General features: G+C 52.5%; 1 protein-coding gene across 3 annotated transcripts; it reads left to right on the plus strand.

Annotated features, from left to right (window-relative positions):
- Nucleotides 1-33: 33 nt before the first annotated feature.
- Nucleotides 34-19,922, plus strand: Rnaset2 (ribonuclease T2). 3 transcript variants are annotated; one of them, XM_048805824.1, is made up of 9 exons: nt 34-113; nt 4,203-4,263; nt 5,951-6,003; nt 7,350-7,407; nt 9,109-9,179; nt 12,731-12,844; nt 16,107-16,152; nt 18,388-18,462; nt 19,292-19,922. In XM_048805824.1, exons 1-9 carry the CDS (start codon nt 49-51, stop codon nt 19,490-19,492), a joined length of 744 nt encoding a protein of 247 aa, XP_048661781.1. In that variant the 5' UTR covers nt 34-48; the 3' UTR covers nt 19,493-19,922. The 3 variants fall into 3 exon arrangements, with proteins under 3 accessions (XP_048661781.1, XP_048661782.1, XP_048661780.1); XM_048805825.1 differs by lacking the exon at nt 34-113 and adding an exon at nt 432-457; XM_048805823.1 differs by lacking the exon at nt 34-113 and adding an exon at nt 3,009-3,097.
- Nucleotides 19,923-20,335: the final 413 nt, after the last annotated feature.

Raw genomic sequence — 20,335 nt, forward strand, 5'->3', positions numbered from 1 at the left:
CCGCCTGTCCAGCCGCTAGGGGAGCACCGGCCGTCGCGGCTAACCCCGATGATAACCGTGCAGCGGACACCAACATCGGAAGACCACATTCTAATCTTTTCCCTGGGGTTTGGGTGAGGGTCCCGCTGATAGCATTTCATAGTTGCACAGTGGGGGTGGAAAACGGGATTTTACCTTTCAATTAAGCATCATCGCTGTTTTAGAATAGACTTAAGAGACAACTTTGTAGTTCAGAGTCTCCAGAAAGAGTATTTTCTAAGAGCTACGTTTGCATACTTTCTCACTTGCCTTAAGGAAGTAGCCCGTGGGCAGCCTGAGTGCCACCTGCTAGTTGCTCTCCATCGGTGTGCACCTGGAGCCCTGCTGCTCTGTCCTCACCTGCCCGCGGAGCTAGTATCAGGAGGGAGCATTAGGGTACAGGAAGGGCTTGGAACAATTCCTGATGGATGGAATTCAGGTGTGTTTGCTGGAAACCTTAATTTGCATTATGTGGCGCTCCCAGACTCTCACTTAACTCCTGCAACTGATGTAATTGTGCTGGTTTGGGAGAGCATGGAGTTAATGCAGACTCCAGGGGCATTTCCCAAGTACTAACTGGGCTTGAAAATGTGGGTCTTCTGTGCTAACCTGACTCTTCTCTTTAGCCTGTCTTTGTTTCTTCATGGATAGAGTAGGTAGGATGGGTCTTTAAGGCTCTTGCCTGGAAGATAGATGGGAGATTCTGCTACAAATGTTACTTACATATGCTCCAAATCTTGCTGGGTTTATTGTAACATACTGACGTGGACTTCCTGGAAATTGCTTCACTTTGCAGCCTCAGGTTTTGGTAGCACCAGGGCCATGAAGGCCTGACCCCTAACACTTACCCCAGCTTGGTTCTCACACTGCAGTTCCTCTCTTTTTCTTTTATGCAGAGAGGGTGCATCATCAGTTCAGATTTCCACCATGATTGTGATTTACCTACTTACTCAACAGTACACGATTATTTACAGAAGCTTGTGAAACCAGAGTTTTGAGATAAAACTAGACTCTCTGCTTCACCAATTTCTTTCTAGGTTCTTGTCTGGCAAACTTGAAGACTAAAATCCATGGACAATAACCGAAGGGAAGAGTAGACAGAGTAGGATTTATTGAAGTGAGAAGAGGTAAAACTCACGCAGTGTGGGAGGAGACCTACAGCAGGGAAGTCCACTTTGGTGCTCTGGCTTCAGGACTTACCTGGTTGGGGGGTTATGAACACAGACTAAAATCTATGTCTAACAGGCATTGAAAAATCACCAAGGGCACTGGTTGTGTCTCTTAGCCTGGGTTTTTTTTTTTTTTTTTTTTCAATTTTTTTTTCAAAGTTGTGGTTGGTTATCACAATACCTTTATTTATTTATTTTATTTTATTATTTTTTTTAATTATTTATTTATTTTATGTTCTCGGCGGATCACAACATTCTTTGTTTTTTTGTATGTGGTGTCTTGAGGATCGAACCCGGGCTGCACGCATGCCAGGCAAGCGCGCTACCGCTTGAGCCACATCCCCAGCCCCCTGGGTTTTTTTTTAAATTTTTTTTTTTTCAAGTTGTCAATGGATGTTTATTTCTATGAGGTGCTGAGAATCAAACCCNCCTGGGTTTTTTTTTTTTTTTTTTTTTTTAATTTTTTTTTTAAAGTTGTGGTTGGACACAATACCTTTATTTATTTATTTTATTTTATTATTTTTTTTTAATATTTATTTATTTTAGTTCTCGGCGGACACAACATCTTTGTTTTTTGTATGTGGTGCTGAGGATCGAACCCGGGCTGCACGCATGCCAGGCAAGCGCGCTACCGCTTGAGCCACATCCCCAGCCCCCTGGGTTTTTTTTTAAATTTTTTTTTTTTTAAGTTGTCAATGGATGTTTATTTCTATGAGGTGCTGAGAATCAAACCCACACCTGCTAGGGAAGTGTTCTACCACTGAGCTACAATCCCAGCCCTTAGCCTGAGTTTTAATCCTTCCTGTAACAACCATTTGGTGCACTTCACCTTCTATTTTCCCACCTCTCTGGGACCAAGGAGTTGGCTGGAGTGTTCCCATAAATAGTCTTTTACATTTGAAAAACGCCTCCTCAGTTGGTGCTCGTTAATACTTTTACTGGTTAGCCTCTAAGTGTGGACTCTGCCTTTGACTAAGGCCTAAACTGGAGCCCATTGCCTGAGCATTTCTAACTGGATTCTTAACCCTACAGTGTTGCAGATTTTGTGCTTAGGAGGAATTATCCTTATCTGCCTGAGTTCGGGTGTGGTCTGTGGAAGGGTCACTACAATCTCCCCTTCTGGCTAACTTGGGTTTCTCTTCTCCACGTTATTTTGGGCCTGTGTTCCTCACACAGGTAACAGGTGGTTTGCTGAGGAATGGGACATATCCTGTCCACCTAGGCCAGTCAGAGCTGCCGGTGAATTGTTTACTGAAAAAGGAAGCATGTGGGGGTCGGCACCTGGGCCCAGTTTATAGAACTGGTCCCTTAACCTCATGTTCCCACCATTCACATCTGTCCACCCCCGTCACTGGTTGGAGCCGCTGATTTAGTTCACTCTGAGTCTTCGTAACTCTTGACTTGCCCTGAATTAACTGTCAGCCTGACTGCTGACCTTTTTCACTTATATGTTTGCCAGCTGCACTTCTACTTTGATCTCTTTGCATACTGAGCCTTGTAAATATGGTTAGAGGCTCATCATGGTCCGTTTTGTGTGCTGTAGTGAAATACCTGTGCCAGCTACTTAGGAAGCAAAGGCTTATTTTGCTGTCAGTTCTGGAGGGTCAAGGGCATGGCTCCAGCACCCACTCAGCTCCTGCCAGGACCACATGGCATGGCAGTGGGCACAGGGGCAGGAGGAAGGATCACGTGGCCAGAGGAGCTGAATGGGGCAGGCTCAGGCCCTGTCACAGCCCTCATCCCTTCCTAGGTGATCCACCTTTTAAAGGTCCTGCCACCTCCCAGCTGGGCCACCTGGAGACCAGGTCCCAACACACCAGTTTGAGGGGACCAACCATGGCGGGCCTCCTGCTGAAGAGCTCGGACTGTGGGAACTGCAGCTGCACCACCCTCAGCAAAGTCAGGATTGGGTGGGCTTCTGTATTCAGGCGGGGGGAGTTTGGTGCACGTTCTAGAAGACACGTGAGAGGGCGTGTAACGGAACGTTTTGAGAAAAACTTTGCTTTGGTGGCAAAGGAGAAGCACAGGGGACTCCTGTCCTGTGAAAGAGGTGGTTCAAGAGCTCCATTCCTGGTGTTCCCTGTTGGAGTGGTCATTCGCTTGTTGATTTGGGGGATGGTCATTCCTTAGATCTTCTGGTGCCATCCCAAAGTCTGAATTATTTCATTCCTATGATGGGCGTGTGTCAAGGACAGATAACTCTGCCTAGGTCAGGCAAGAAAGGTAATGCTGTTCCCCCCTGGGATTAGGGAGGAGCAGGGAGAGAGGAGAAAGAAACTTGTCCATATTAAAAATAAGTCAGTGGCAGAGCAGCAAGGGCAGGATTCACAGCCTAAGTGGACCCCAGTTACAGGTGCAGTGCCCACACTGCATGACCTGGCGCAGCATGTACACACGCTGTAGATAACACCGTGACAGGCACTGCACAGGCCGTGCTCCAGGTGACATGCCTGGTGTGTGTGCACCAGCCAGGCTCCAGGAGACACACATGACGTGCTGTGCGCTGGCATGCTCCAGGTTGCCACAGTGGCTCTGCAGTAGCACCCTGCGAGCACATGACAAACCTGCAGAGCAGCCTGTGAATCTGAACCTGAGTGGCGTAGTGAGGGTAGCCTCCACTAGTTGTGTTTTGTTGTTACATGAATTACAAAAAGACACCCGGTTTTCAGGATCTGTTGGACTCACAAGTCGTCCGTAAGCGTTTCTGAGCTGCTGGGCCAGCGGCAGGAGAAAGGTGCTTCAGGCTCAGTTGGGTCCCTGGGCAGGACCCTCCCTGGCTCACCCGTGCTCGTCCTCTTCTGCTTGTGTGTTCTTTGCCACGTGACGCTGTGTGCCACCGTGCACAAGTTCTTAGAGTGCTTGTTGCCTTCTCTGTGGCTGGGGCACTCCAGGAGGTGGGGGCTTTGTTCCTGATGGTGCCCCTAGTCCCATGGGTACTTAGTGTTGAATGGATGAATTAATTTTTCTGTAACTTTAAAAATGTTACTGAAAAATAAGTATCTTGTGTTTTCACAGTGGTGCCCATGAGTGGAAGAAACTAATTCTGACCCAACACTGGCCCCCAACGGTGTGCAAGGTGAGTTTTCCTGGCCCTGGATCCAGGGGACCTGGAGAGTCAGTTGGCTGCATGGGAGCTGCCTTGGGTGCCACTGACCCGTTGACCTCCAGCCTCCTGCCTGCCCCAGGGTGCTGCTCAGCAGAGCTGTGCCTGCCAGCAGGACACTGCCAGAGGGCTGGGTGCTGGTGTCCCAGGGCGGCTGTGGAAGTCACAAGTGGAGTGGCTTAGAATCTCAGAAATGGGTTTGCTCGCAGTTCTGGAGCTGGAAGTTTAAGGTGGGGACATGGGTCGGGTTGGTTCCCTCCAGAGGGTTCTGAGGGAGAGTTTGTTCCAGGCTGTGTCCTAGCTTCTGGTAGGGCCGCAGTCCTTGGCGTCCTAGGCTCACGGGTGCATCGTCCCAGTGTGCCCCCTTCACGGGCCTAGGGGGCTCTCTACCTCCTGAGTCTACCAGTGGCTGTGTTTAGGGCCCACCCTAATTAGATATGACCTCGCCTTATCTTGGTCACCTCTGCCAAGACCTTACTTCTAAGTGCGGTCACAGGTAGAGCTACAGGACAGGGATGTGTCTTTGAGGGACATGGTTCAGGCTTGGGCTCGTCTCCTCCTTTGGTGTCATTGGAAGCTGGAGACATGTCTCCCGTGGGCGGGAGGGAGCCGGAACTGTGCCTGCCCCTCTGCTGCTCTGAGTGGCACCAGCAGCGCCCTTCCCGCTCTGGCTTGACCTCTCTGTGTCTGCGGCTTTGTCTGCTTTGGGCCTGTGTCCCTTCAGGCGGGTGTCTGTGTTCAGGCTCTTCCCGTTGGAGCTCACCAGCTGGGGCCCTGCTCCCGCAGTCCCTGCCTGGCCCGTCCTCCGGCTGGGCAGCTTAGGAAGCGCATCTTGTTGGTCATGGCTCAGTTACGGGAATCCATGGCATTGCCAAGCCAGCACTCGCTTTGAGGACTGGGTCCTGGGCAGGCGGGTTTTACGTTTGGAGGCCTCTCCATCACGCGCAATCCCACGCCTCTGCCGCCGGGGCCTGCAGGCCTTCTCTGGGCTTCAGCTTCCTCAAGATTGCTTCCTGCTGTCCTCACCAGTGACGCGGAGCTCTCTCCTAGCACGTCCATGATTGCCTTGGACTGCTCCGGTCTCAGCCTTCCACTCCTGCATGGTGTCCCAGTCCCCTCCGGTGCTGTCTCTGTGGCCTAGGGTGGAACAGAGTCATGATGAGGGCACAGGGCACAGGGTTCGGCCAGCTGGAGCCTGGCCTGCTCTCCAGGCACTGAGCAATGGCTGACGACCTTGGCTTTCTTACTGAGATCAGGATAACCTCCTGTCTTCCCCTCCTTGTGGGTTGGCTTCCGTTTTTCAATACTTATTACTTCACTAGTGTATTTATGCCTGGGAGGAAGCATGAATGTTTGCTGCATGGGAGCTGCCTTGGGTGCCACTGGCCCACTGATGATGAGAAGAACAGAAATAGCGGTCTCGTAATGAGAAGAACAGAAATAGCCGTCTTGTTCTGTCCCTGAAGTCGCGGTTCTGAGGACTGGCCTGGAGCCTGCAGCCTGATTTAGTTCCTTCCCTGCAGTGAGCTTGCCGTAGATCAGCACTGGATGTACCTGGCGTTGATAGCGTACCTGTGCCTTGCTGACATACAATGACAAAACTTGGGGTGCTGAATGAGCTTCACAGTGAACCAACCCTCTCCTGTGTCCTTCTCCCCAGGAAGCTGACAGCTGTCGGAACTCTCTGGACTATTGGACGATACACGGACTATGGCAAGCATCAGACGCTGTGGGGCAGTGAAGGGGCAGCAGCTGATTTGAGTTCTATCTCGTCGCGTCTTCACCATGTTGCGTTTGATGTTTTTGTTAGGAGTTTATACAGTGGACCGGATCTTTATTTAAAATGTTTTCCGCCTTTCTAACATAACCCTAATTCCATTGTTTAGTTCTGTTCGGGTAGACTATTAACTATCTATTTTAAATATGTGCTAAGGGGTTCTAGGTACATTGTGGGGGCCCCAGATTTTAATTTTATTTCAATATTTCTTTGGGCCCATAATAAGTGAATGTAAGAATAAATGAATAAGTGAGAGAGAGAGAGAGAGAGAGAATCCATGTTGTGCTCACTCCCAGGATCTGAGCTCTCCATTCTGGGTTTGCCTGCTTTCTGCTGGAGCTCTGTGTGCACTCCTGTCACGTTCGGTCCTGTGCATTCGCTTGTGCTGGACAGGGCCCCCTGGCCCATGGAGGACGGGCTGGTTTGCTCTTCCCCTCCTTCCTTGTTCTTAGTTACGGGGGTTAGTAGGAAACAAATTCGGTGGGACCTGGGCACCCACGTCTAGTTCCAGTTCTCTCCAACTCTCCAGGTCACAATAGGCCAGCCTCTGGGATCTTGGCCTCCCCTGGACTTTGCTAGGTGCCCTCTGCTGTCCTCAGATGCCCTGTTGTGGCTGCTGCCTCTCTGAGCCTGGAATGAAAATCTACGGGGCTTTCCTCCCTCCTTCCAGCAGGCGAAAGGTGCAGGTTTCTGCAGCTTGTCATCCTGTGCTGTGCAGGGCTCCCAGGGGTCTTGAAGGTCAGCCCAGTGACCTCGTGGACAGGCTGCACTGGGTGTGTGCGTTGGTGTGACCAGAGTCAGACTTGTCCTGATAGAATACAACTCAGACGCAGCAGTGTGCGTGTGTCCCAACAGATCCAGCAAAGGGCGTCCTCGCTGGTCTTGTCATGGGCCAGGCCCTCTGTGAGCCTGCCAGTCATGTCACCTCGTTGAGTGCCATCACCCTGTAGAGGGACACAGGCTGTTCTCAGGCTGTGTTTGGGCATGCCCATGCCCAGGTCAGACCCCCGAGAACCCTCTTGCTGGGTAGTTTACCCAGCTTCCTCTGCTAACAACCTGTTTGTGTTATTCCTGGGTGTTTTTACACTCTTTCCTCTTCAAAACTAACTCAGACTGCGATAACGGGCATCTGGGCATTCTTTGTTAAATGACTCGTGTGGGTAAAGAGTTCCCAGAGGGAATTTCTCTTTCTCTTCGCTGTAGACTTTAACGTGTGTGTTGTGATGTCATTTCAAGCCAGGCTAATATTTCTTGTTTTGTGTCCTTTCATTTGGATCTCAAGGCCTGACAAAGGAGAAGAATGCAATCGATCGTGGCACTTCAATGTAGACGAGATTAAGGTATTAACTTTTGATTATATTTCTGCTGTGGTAAAGCATTGAACAACATTAACTCTTCTTCCCATGTGTACCTTCCAAGTCATGTTTCAGATTCCAGGTTGAGAGAGTATTCTGTAGGATGGAACCCTGGTGACGTTTTAGTAACTATCAGTACAGAAAACAACCTCATGGGTTAAATGGAAGCCGCCCGTCTCACCCTCTGCCCTGGGTCTGAGCCGCTGCAGGAGCGAGCGTGAGAAGGTGCTCAGGCGGGCCAAGGCGGCCCTGGCGGCCCAGACCTGATGCTCCTCTCCAGGCCCTGGGCTCCTGGGTCAGGGCTGCAGGGGTTTCTGGTTGGCGCGGGATGTGGTGTGGTGACTCCAGATAGCTGTGACTCAGGGAGCAGCGTGCACAGGGTACTACCTAGGCCGGCCATGCTGGCCATGGTGGGACTGGTTTCCAAGTATAGACCCTGAATGAGGGATGATGCCCAGTCCACTGCACAACTCCAGGTAAGGATTAAGTCAGAGGGCTCAGTGTATGAGCGTTGGCAGCCGAAGAGCTCTTGGACACTGTCGTCCCTGTGGAGTGTAGAACCCTCCCCGACTCATGCATCCGTCCTTGCTTAGGGGAGCCGACGATTCTTCCGTGTAGTCGGGCACATGTCAGGTAACCGGGGTGGTGGGGGGGGCAGGGCAGGCCACAGTGTGGACCGAGAGGAGCAGGGGAGGCCTGGAGTGGCCCCCGCGTCCAAAGGGCCTGTGAAGACGGTCAGTCAGGGAGGGGAGGTTGATGAAGAAGTGCCACAGGGCTCTCTGTTCAGGGTCTGTAAAAGGAAGGCCAAGATGCCTTCTGGACTGGGCCTGGGGCAGCTGGTGGGTACACTCTGCTCCCACGTGGCATCACGTCCACCTCGGCACTTGTCCCAAACCAAAGTGGCCTGGGGTGAGCCGTAAGTTACATTGTCACCCTGTGTCTTCTCCAGGGGGCTGGTGGTGGCTGAAGATTGAGTGGGGGGGCAGGTGAGGAGGGACTCTTTTTCTGTTTTGGCAGGGCACTTAACCACTGAGCCACGTCCCCAGTCCTTTTTATTTTTTTATTTTGAGAAAGGGTCTTGCTGAGTTGCCTAGGACCTTGTTAAGTGCTGAGGCTGGCTTTGGACTTGGGATCCTCCTGCCTCAGCCTCCCGAGCTGCTGGGATTACAGGCATGTGCCACGTGTCTGGCTGAGGGAGCTGTCTTGATGGTGGGCAGCTCTGAGAGAAGGGGAGGCAGAAGGGTGTGTTTAGAGGGCAGGAGGCCAGGTACTGGAGCACTGATGGGCACTGAGGGTGGCGTTGGAAATGGAGAAAGCAGTCACCCTCAGTTTGTTTACAGGCGTACGGAGCCTCTGTGAACAGGCCTCTTGCTCTTGTCGGCATGCATTGAGGTGCCTCCGTGTCTTTTCTGGCTTGGTGTCTTGCTTCGTTTAGTGCTGAGTGATAGTCCATGGTCTGGATGCACCTGTGTAGCCTTTCGCCCATCATGCCCTTGTACGATCGCTCAGATTTTAGTCCTACACATATCTTAAGAAACACTTTGCAGGACTACTTCACTCACCTGAGAGTTATACATAGCACAGGTTGAATGTCTGAAAACGTTAGTTTACCCACTCGCCTTCTGGGCTTTGTGTTTGTCGGGTCTGGTGTAGACTGTTTTCACTTATTTTAAAAATTATGTGTAGGACCTCGTGCCGGACATGAAGATATACTGGCCCGATGTCATTCACCCCTCTTCCAACCGCACCCAGTTCTGGTAAGTGGCAGCCATCCTGCCAGGCTGCTTCGTGCACTGTGAACGGAAGCTGTGGGCGACGTGGGGAGCAGGCGGGGCGGCGGGGGGCACCTGTCTTCTGGGGCTGGAAAGCAGGAACACCCTTGATATGGAGATGGCTCATTACGCCAGTTTTGGTGGCTTTCTCCGGCAGGGAAGAGGCGAGGGACAGCCGAATTGACCTTACAAAGGTGTTTCCTCTCCTGTGTGCTTTCATTCACTACTTCATTTAAGATTTTTCTCTACTAAAGATAAACTAAGTGAAGTACTTGCATGTCTTAATCCAAATTAGTCAGGAGTGAGTATTTCTTAGGGATATTGTGCTGTTCTCTTGAAATACATTTTAAAAAGAAGACATACCTACAGATAATGACCTCACCCACGTCTGGGGAGTAGAGAAGGCGGGCTCCTTGCCTGAGGCCCGGTTCACAGCACCTACCCAGCACTCGGCCTCCCAGGCAGAGCTTCTGTGAGATCTCACCTGTCACCCAGGAGTGGGCGCCCCAGGCAGAAGGGCTGCAGTCGGCTCAGGATAGCTTCTAAAGTCATTGCTTTATAAAAAGATAAAATTGACGTTCCTTTTATTTGCATTGTTTCAACTGAAGGTAGTTCTTTTTTCCCCAACATGTTTCTCTAATATGACAACCTGTGATTCAGATTATAACTAATCTTTCCCAGAAAGATTCATCAGCCTAGAAATATTTTTATGTACGATTTTCAGGGAAAGAAGAAAAGCTGAGTTTAGCAAAAGGCTTTTTGTAATGATGGAGGGAAAGAGATAACCCCCCTGGCTGACCGGTCAGCCTGTCCTTCATGGAGCCACTCCCACTGAGAGTTTGATTGCTGACTAGCTCAGGCCTCAGCACTTGTTCTGCAGCCTACATTCTAGGAAATGGCTTCAGAACAGGTCATCACCATCGTGAGTTGAAGCAGGGAGCAGGAGAAACCTCTGCAGGTACTTCAGTGTGTTTTAAGTGATGAACCTGGTCACTGTGCCGGTGAGTGTTCAAGTACTGGAGAGAGTCGGCCTAAAAAGAGGACAGCTGGACTCTGGCTCATGGTTTTGGAGGTTTTGGTCCATGGTTGCTTGGCCCAGTGGCTTTGGGCCTTTGGTGGCGTACATAGTACCTCACGGCAGGAGCGCTTGGCAGAGGAGGCTGCTGCTCGTGTCAGCTGGGAAACAGGAAGGCGGGGGTCCCAGTTTCCCCTCAGAGGCACACCCTGGTGACTGTTCCTCCCGCTAGGCCCACCTCTTTGTAAGTTCCCACCACCTCCCGGTGGCCCGCAGGCTGGGGGTGACCAAGCCTGTAATACTGGGCTGTGGGGACGTTTCAGATCCAAGCTGCAGCAGTGACTCGGTCGGCAAAACCCGGCTCTCCAGTGGGGCCCTGTGTCCTGATAGAGGCAGCCAGATTTCAGTCAGATCAAAAATAAACCAGCAAACAGAGAAAGACGGCCTCTGTGAACTGGTCCTGCTGCTTAGGGCAGCATGGGCAGGGTACGTGGCCGTCTCGGTGCTCTGGCACAGGCAGGTGATTACCGTCCTTCTGCAAGCTGAACGGCGGATCACCGCTCAGCCTCTGTTCCAAACAGAGGGCAGCCATGCCCCTGGTCAGCGTTCCCACTGTTGAGAGCCCCTCGCACACCCGAGGGGAAGGGGTGCTCCTGTCTGCCTCCCGAGGCCTCACTCTCCCTGGAAGCGTCCGGGGAGGGAGGCTTCCGCAGAGAACGTGGTGAACCCCACCCAATCCAGCGTGCGTAGGAGGGCGTCTTGGCATTTATTGCTTGAGGTTTAGGATAGTTCCTAAGATCAGCCACCATGAAGAGCATGTGTAACAGCCCTCTACAGAGTAAGGGCTTCTGTTCTGTTTTCTGATTCTTGTAAGGAAACAAATGAGATTTAGGTCACACCCAGCTTGGCCATGCAGCCTCCCGGGGGCTGTGTCAGCCTGAGGGGCACCTGAGGGGTACCTGAGGGGTATGTGCCTCTCAGCGCTGACCGGAAGGTGTTGGTGGAGGGTGACCCCTAGGACCTCTAGGCCCTGCTCTGCCCTTGGTGGGCCAGCCAAGGCATGTCCAAGGAGAGGGCAGCACCCAAGACACCTGGGATTAGTAACCAACCCTGTTGATGGTAAATGAAAGACTGTCCAGGTCTAAATGATGTGAGTAAATATTTTGAGCTACATTAATATCAATATTTTAATATATTCCTACTTCTAAGGTCTATTGAGTCAAGCTTGCTCTGAAGGTAATAGTGGTTGACTGTTTTACATTAATAGTCAGTGTTACTGTGCGCTGAGCACGATTTTTGCTTCTCTGCTCCCCACAGCATCCCTGTGGGACAGGCCACAGGTCATTCCATCACTCTGGTTTCACTGCAGTTACCGTTCAGCCTCCCCTTGCTGGACCGTGGAATATAGAAAGTGGAGATAGTTTGCCTGGAAACTTCTGGATGAAGAAGGCTAGTTATTCACCTGTGTCCACCCTTCCTGTGTTCAACCTCCCTACTTTTCTCAGGTCCAAGAAGCTCGTCACCGCTATCACAGTTCTTTAAAACTCCTACTGTAGGTGAACTTCGCCACGAATTAATGCACAGATTGTGCTTTCGAAGGACTCATGTTAAGTGCTCTGTAAGTGGTGGCATAAATGTTATTTCTTAAAGCTTAACGAGTTAATCCCTGATAGACCTGGGGACCTGACACCCCTGTGTCTTTCCGTGCTAACCATGGTTGTATCTGAATTGTCGAGTTGTCAGCCGTCCTGAAGGTGGGTGCACGTTCTGTTCAGCGTTTGATTGGATGGCAGTGTGGCGTGAAGGGCCCTGACCTGGGCATTGAGGTGGTTCAAGGGCAGGCTCTGGGACAGCCTGGTCCTGTGACCTTCAGCAGGAGACCTAGCCCTCAGATGCGCAGCTCCTGTTGCTAAATGGGCAGTAGTGCTCTGCCTGCAGTGTTGTGACAGCCAAGTGGAGAGCGGGAGCCGGGGGGTAGACTACGGTAGAACCTAAAGAGCTGGCAGCAGCCACGTTTTTCGGGAACACAAACTGCTGCTCGTCTTCGGCTTGGTCAGGCCCCTTGGCTGTGTGTGGTCGTCTCCTGTGGAAGGGCTGCACCCACTGTAATGGTCAGTGGTGGCCGAGAGGGGCCTGGCGGAGCCATCCTGGGTGATGGATCTCGTGCCTTTCTCGGCCTCCTGCGTAGGAGCAGGCTGTGCTGCCGTGGAGCTGCCCGGTCTGTTGCAGCAGACTGCCCGCAGCCGGGTGGGCGTCGGACAGTGGTGTTTCTTTATCTCACGTGGAGTGTTCTGCTGAGCAAGCCAATTGCTGGGGTGAGCTGCTGGGTGGTAGGAGGCAGAGGCACAGGGAGGCACCTGGGGCACGGGCCTGTTCCTGGAGCCTTGTCCCAAGCGCAGGTGAAGTAGGTGCTGATGCTGCGGATGCTGTTTGCCTTCCCGTTGGTGGGGGTGTCCATTGGTGAGGGTGGTGGCGTGGCCCAGGTGCTGGGGCGTGTCTGAACCCTGCTCTGAACCCCCAGGAAGCATGAGTGGGAGAAGCACGGCACCTGCGCTGCCCAGCTGGACGCCCTCAACTCGGAGAGGAAGTACTTTGGGAAGAGCCTGGCTCTGTACAAGCAGGTGGACCTCAACAGGTGGGTGTGTCCTCTACAGGCTCCCAGCCTGGGCCCAGGGCAGGGGTGAGTGTGGACGGTGATCTGCCGGCAGCCTCTGTCGCCCCTGAGTCTCACAGGCAGTGGCTCAGGCTGCGGCTGCCTCCCTGGGCGCTGACCCGCTGTGGAGTGGCCGGTCGGCCCAGTGGGGGGTGGCGAGGCTGCAGAGCTGCTGCCCTGCCCTCTGAACAGCCACTTCCCTAGTGCCCAGTGAGTCTGCAGCCTGTGGGACTGGAGCAGGCAGGAGTAGCGGGCCAGAGTCCTTGAGCCCTAGAAGTACCCTAAGCCCGCGGACCTGCCTCTGCCTGCCCTCGCCTCATCCCTGGAGTCGGGGAGTGGGCTATCACCAGGCAGGAGCCAGGGAACTTGTGAGGAGGTGTGTCCTGCAGGGGCCAAGTCAGTCCACTCATTGCCAGTCTGGTCACTGAGAGGGCTCAGGGCCAGCCCTGCCCCTCCATCTAGACACGTATTTACTGTTCCTTATTGTGAGTGATCATGATAAGCCAGGGACAAGTTTTGGAAAAGTGACAGGACAGCGAGGGCGTGTCCGCACGGGAGCCCGGCCTGCAGAGGGCTGAGTGTGCTGCCCCCTGCTCCAACTCATCCCAAGCGGTGGAGGGCTGGGGCCTCCTGGGTGGGATCACTGCCCTTATCCAAGACCCCAGGGAACTCCCCCTTGTGAGGACAGCAAGCGGCGCAGGCCACGAGGAATGAGCTGGCATCAGGCACCAGATCTAGCTGCACCCGTCTCTGGGTTCCTGGCCTCCAGACTGGAGACACGTGCCTGCTGACTTCAAGAAGGGCAAGAGGAGATTACGCAGTGTCTGTGCTGCTGCCGGCTTTCGTCCGGGAGGTTTTCCTTCAGACGAGACGCGTCCCAGGACCCTTCACTCCTCAGCCATGTCCTAGGTGCTCAAAGGGGATCTGTTTAGAAGATGAGTAAGCTTCCCTGGTTCTGTGGTCACCTGCCCTGCCTCCTCAGAGCCTGACGGCCTCACCGTCTCACACAGACAGTTTCCTGCGTCTTTGGGATCAAAAACAGGGAAATTCGAATCGATGGGCCAGACCCAGGACAGGAGGAGAGACGGAGGCTTGTCGAAGAGCACGCTGTGGAGGAGTTGGAAGCCGCCAGCTGCCAGAGCACAGGGCTTTAAGTGTGTGCTGGCCCCGAAGTGTGGTTGTCTGCCTCCTGGGGTCACCTTCCACGTCTCAGGGTGGATGGCTGGGTGGCCTCACGGTCTTAAAATCTGCAGTGTCCAGTGCACTCCCTAGGAGGTGCCCGGCCGGCAGAATGTCACAGTTTAGCTGTGGACTTTGTCCATTTGACCTGTAGCTTCTTCTAGAGGGAGCAGTGTTCTTTTAGTAAGAACAGGACCCGTGGAGGGGCCTCTGCAGACAGAGAAAGATGCATCTGCACACGACCCAGGTCCCACCACGGTGTGAGCTGAGGCTGGCTCTGCACCCAGGGCTTTATTCATCCAAACAGAAAAAGGAGAATAAGTAGATATTTGTCGAGTTTTTAAGTAAGGCATCTAAACAATCAAGTGGTGTCTTTTTGCAGCTTCTGAAATGTAGTAGCTTTCTGCATGTTCACATTTGCAGAAGCATAGCCCTGGAGTTTCTGGGGTAACTGGGAGGCCAGAGCTGCTGGCCCCATGCTGGGGCAGGCCTGCTGAGGGGACGCGTACTGGGACTGCACTGCTTTTACAGAGAATCAGTTATAGAAGAATTACATGCTTTCCAGTTTCTCCAAGGAAAATACAAAATTTATAGCATTCATAAAATTAAGAGGTTGAAATCCAAAACAAGAACTCTTACTTTTTTTTTAATAAACCATTGCAAATTATCTTTTTGTTATAGGATGTAAACAAGTTATCAGGAACTGTAGGCAGGTATCTTTGTTTTGTTTTGTTTTGAACCTGGGGGCACTTAATCACTGACCACATCGCCTGCCCTTTTTATATTTTGTTGTGTGACAGGGTCTTGCTAAGTTGCTGAGGCTGGCCTTGAACTCCCCATCCTCTTGCCTCAGTGTCCCCCTGCCTCAGCCTCCTGAGCCTTTGGGATTATAGGCATGGCCACTGTGGCCGGCCCTATAGACAGTTTTTGATTCACTGTAACATGAGGGCGGCAGACGTGAGGCTGCAGAGCACCTGTGGGGGCCACATGAGCACCTACAGGTGAAGACCTGGGGTGGACGCCCCACTGACCTTGCGCACCGTGTAGGTGGGCTAGGTGCCCTGTTGCCTGTCCTTCTCTCATTGCCTTTTTTCCGGGGTCACCTGTGTCAGAAGGCACTGCCCAGTGGAAATAGAACCTGAGCCGCAGAATTCACTGTCTCTCCCATGACCCCTTTAAAGTAGAAGAACAGGTAAAGCTAATTGCAATCATGTATTTTACTTAACTCAGTTTACCTAAGGTATTATCATTGCAACTCACAGTAAGTATTTTTAAAATCCAAGATATTTCATGCTTTCTCTTGTCGAGGGGATGCAGAAGGCACAGGGCAGGCCGTGGAATGTTTCTGTGGGCTGGGGCATTTCTAGGGCTTGGAGGACCCTTGCTTGCCACCATTTCCTGCTGGTCCTGGGAGCATTACAGCTGGCTGAGGACAAGTCAGTCCCCAGGGAGTGCTTGGGAGGGGCCTCTGGGACTTGGCACTGAACCTCCACAGCTTAGTCCGTTGGGTGGCTCCCTGGTGGGCTCTCTGAGGCCATGCGTCAGGACGTGATTCAAGGCTGACAGGCGTGTGACATATTTAAAGACTTGGCCAGATGCAGCTTTCTGGGATAAGCCAGGATTCCAGAAGTCAGCCGCTAACCATCTTTAGAACAGGTGCCTCCTGGGAGGCTGTGGAGGGGATGATGGGGAGGCCCAGGAGCGGGCAGTGCTGTGGAGCCCTTGCATGGCTTCCGGAAGGTGCAGATGGAAAGCACCTGTACTGAGGGTGAGAGGGGCGGGGCAGCACCTTGGCAGCTGTCCCTGCAGCAGATGTAGTGCCCAGGGTCACAGATAAAGCACCTTCCTGTGTGAGTGTCTTTTTTTATTTTTTTCTTGTTTTTTTTTTATTGGTTGTTCAAAACATTATAAAGCTATTGACATATCATATTTCATACATTAGATTCAAGTTGGTTATGAACTCCCAATTGTGTGTGAGTGTCTTGATTCTCTCTATGAAATAAGCTTCAGAAGGCCAAAGTAACAAGCCTGCTTTCTACAGCTCACTGTGTCTCCTTAATTTCAGCATGCTCCTGAAGTTTGGGATCAAACCCTCTGTCAATTACTACCTCGTGAGTATGGCCTTCCGTCTGACCTCATGTGCACCTGCCCGGGACACCTGCGTGTTGCTCCACCCCTGAGCCACAGTTGGGCTTTAGAGTGACCTAACATGACCTTCTCCTGTTCATGCTCTAACTAGCTTCCCTGTGGTGTTCTTCCTGTTTGCACACTGAGTGTGACAAAGGCTACCTAGACCAATGGTTGGGACGCTTTTGTGGCCTGTTCTCACTAGCAGTGTGCTCCACAGTCTGTGGGGCAGGTGGAATTTGAGTTTGAAAAAGGGACATCCATTTTTATAATACGTTATGTTTGAGAAACAATCATTTTATTTTGATAGAACTATGTGATGTAGAAATGGAAGCCTGGCCAGGTCTGATTGCCTGAAAAGGAAGGAAAGCTCTTGGTTCTGGGCTGAGAGTTCTATTGGCCTGTGGCCGCATGCGCTCTGCTAGGAATGCTGTGGTCTACGACGGAGCAGAGTGGCTCAGCTTCGTGGCAGCTGCAGCAGAGACAGACACGTCCCCTGCAGAACCTAAGGTGCTACCTCCGTCTTAGTGGCTTGCAGGCTCTTGCTTTAGGGCAGTGCTCAGATTCTTAGGTAGCCGGTGTGCTTATCAGGGTGCAGACGTTACACAGGGTGAGAGTGACTGTTCAGCAGTCTGACAGCTTGGGCCAGGGCTGGACCCTGAGCGGCTGTTTTGGCCTCCGAGGAGCCAGCAGCTTTGCTGCTGCTGTCCGTGGTGTCTGCCGGACTGGAGACGTTTCCCCAGTTCTCCTGTGGTCCTCCCTTTATGGAGCCCTAGGCTTGAGGAGGGTGCAGCTGCTGCGCCTTGAAGACCTCTCTGCCCGGGCAGCTGCATGGCCCACTAGGTCCTGCTTTGGCCTCACGTTCCCGTAGACAAGGGTGGTGGGTTTTAGGTTTTGGGGCAGAACTTGGGGTTCAAAGACCCATCTGAGTGGTGGGAGCAGCCATGTGCTGAGCCTGTGAGCTCTGGGCGCTCTCTGAGGTGCAGGAAATCTGCGGTGGTGACCCAGGGGTCCCTGCTGTGAGAGTGAGTCCAGTTGGCAGGCTTCCTGCTCTGTGTCCAGCATGCAGCTGGACACACACCTGTTGAGCCCTGAGAGAGCCCCTGAGCAGAGGCTGCCTAGGAAAGGTGTTTTTTCAGTTGTAGATGGACACGGTATCTTTATTTTTATGTGGTGTTGAGGATTAAACCTGGTGCCTCACAGGTGCAAAGCAAGTGCTCTGCCACTGAGCCACAATCCCAGCTCCAAAAGGTATTGCTGAAACCAAGGCACAGCATTTGTGGGCACTGGAGGAGTGTCCCAAGTGGGAGGGCCAAGGGTGGTGCTGAGGGACAGCAGGTGCCACCGCAGGGACTCAGGAGCAAGTGCACCAGGAGGGCTGCAGATCTGGGAGCCATGTCTCTCTGCTGCTCAGCTGCCTAGAGCTGGGGGGATCCAGAGAGGCGCCCTCCTGGGAGGAGTGGGGGCCTAGGCCTCTGGGACGCAGCAAGGGTCTGGGTGACTGGATCCAGCCTGAGCAGTTTGAACTTAAGGTCTCTGAAAGATCCAGGAGGAGAGCGGACAGGGAGGGAGCCGGTGGGCTGGGAAAGAAGGCATCCAACACCAGGCAGGGGAAGGGGTGGGGAGAGCAGGGTGGCAGGGAGGGGCTTTGCACAGTGTTGGGACAGGATGAGGGTCGGAAGCATCCACCGCAGAGGCAGAGCGTGGAGGGCTGCAGATGGCCCCGGGAGGTGTGAGTCCCCAAGGTCAGTACAGGTGGGGGGTGGGGGGTCAGAGGCATGTAGCTGAGGGTCGAGAGGGGGGGTGCTCTGAGCCAGCGCCTGTCTTCGTAGGAGGTGGTTACTGTGTGGTGTGGGGAGAGGCTTGCAGAGTGGGCAGGCTGGAAAGGCCTGAGGCTGCAGGGCATGGGCAGGAGCTGGCTTCAAGGGGGCTGCGGTCTGGGCGTTTGAGGAGGGTGGAGAGGAGAGGCTGGGCTGGGCACAAAGGGCGGTGGGAAGGGAGTCAGCTTGCAGTAGAGAGGACTGGTGGATGAGCCCAGTCCACCATGTCCTCTCCTCAGGGAGCGGGGGGCGGTCATTGTCACATCTCTCAGAGCTGAGCCAGGAGCTCTCTCGGAGGAGGAGGCCTGACGCTGTGGTTGCTTTCAGTGCATCACACTCTGTACTCTGTGACCTTTCCTGTTGGGGCGTCATTTCTAATACACCTTTATTTAACATCAGATTGCAGATTTTAAAGATGCCCTCACCAGAGTCTATGGAGTGGTACCCAAGATCCAGTGCCTTCCACCACAGCAGGTCAGGCATGCCGTGCTCTCTCATCCTGGCTGTCCTTATCGAGAAGACAAGGTCACTTTCCTGGCAGCTCTGTCTGCACCACAGAGTTCCCAGGGGTGCATGTGTGCATGTGTGTCTGTACATGTGCTGACACATGCTACGTGTGTGTGCATACGACAGGCGCGTGCTGTGGACACTAGTGCAGGTGCACACGTGTGTGTGTGTGGGGGGGGGTGTTGTGTGTGCGTGCACTGCAGTGTGTTTTGGAATAACCGTGTTTCTTCAGTGCCGTGCTAGAATAGGCTTTGTCCTCTTGCCACTTGCCCTGAGGCGACATAGCTGGTCTACAGGGACGGGTGGAGTGTGGAGAAGGAAGTGGGGATTTTAGTAACTTGAACATTTCTAAGTTAGAGAGTTTCTAAGTTTCTGTGTGGCTACTCTTAATTATTTAAACTGCAGTTTTCTGTCAGATTTATAGACCAAATTGTAGTTTCTTTCTTCAGCCGAAAAACATACGGGTTCTTTTAGCAAGAGGGTAGTACGTACTATGAAGTCGTGGTTCTCTCGGGTTCTCGGTGTGGATGTGGCGTGTGCACTTGGTCCGCCTGCATCCAGGTTCCTTCCAAGCTAAGAGCGCCTTCCTTCCCGGGGGCTGCCAGGCTGGTGGGGCGTGAGGCTCAGTGGAGGAGCTGTGCTTCTGTGAGTCTCCTGTGCCTAGCAGCCTTCCTCTGCTGCTGGGCTTTACTCCTAGTCTGGTGCCTGCTTGGTTCTCAAGGCGTTTCTAAAGCTTCGGGATCCTGAAGATGAGCTGAGATCTGAAGGCTGAAGCGTCTGTCATCTTTGTTTGTAGGATGAGCAGGTGCAAACCATCGGTCAGATAGAGCTGTGCTTCACCAAGGAGGACTTGCATTTGCGAAATTGCACCGAGCCGGGGGAGCAGCTGTCCCCCAAGCAGGAAGCATGGCTGGCCGAGGGGGCTGCGGCACAGGGGATGGCCGTCTGTGAAGATGGCCCAGTCTTCTACCCACCTCCAGCAAAGACCCAGCGTTGATCCCCAAATTTGGAAATATTCTGTTTTATCAAAAAAGAGATTCACAAATCACTGCTTTTTAAACATGATTCCAAAGCCTTTTAAAGTGTTCTCTGCTTTTTCCTCCTGTGTCTGTGAAGTGACTTTGACCCTGCCTGGTCACCAGCGCTCTGGGCTCCTCTTCTGTGGACTTATATCTACAGACGAGGTTGTACTGGGCCTTGTTCCCATCAGAAGGGAATCGGACTCAATCCACTGATGCGTGATTAGAAACGTCAGTGTAGCTGAGCAGTGCCCCATCCTTAGGTTGTAAGTTCTAGAACTCTGAGACGCCCAGGGTTCCTTGGAGGTGTTCTGCTCTGCATCAGGATCTTGGCCTCGGCCTTGAGGGTAGCGGTGCTCTGTGGAGGGTCTCTTCCTGGTGTGCTTGATTAAACTGCCTTCTGCCATATGTTCTCCTGGGTCTGTCTGTTTTAATATTTTTTCCATTTTTTTTATTTTATAATTTTTGTCTGTTCTTATTAGTTACCCGTGATAGTAGAATATATTTTTACATATTGTACATATATGGAGTGTGACTTCTCATTCTTCTGGTTGTACATGATGGGGAGTTACGTTGGTTGTGTAATCATATATGCACATAGGAAAGTAATGTCTGATTCATTCACTGTCTTTCCTAATCCCATTCCCCCTCCCTTCCCTTCATTCCCCTTTGTCTAATCCACTGAACTTCTATTCTCCCTGCCCGCCTTATTCTTTGTTAGCATCCATATATCAGAGAGAACATTCAGCCTTTGTGCCACAGTCTGGCTGGGCACAAAATAACCGAGCCGCCACACAGCCTTGTGGGTTCAAAACAGGAAC

The sequence above is a fragment of the Marmota marmota genome, unplaced genomic scaffold (assembly GCF_001458135.2).
Source record: "Marmota marmota marmota unplaced genomic scaffold, marMar, whole genome shotgun sequence".
Classification (NCBI taxonomy): domain Eukaryota; kingdom Metazoa; phylum Chordata; class Mammalia; order Rodentia; family Sciuridae; genus Marmota; species Marmota marmota.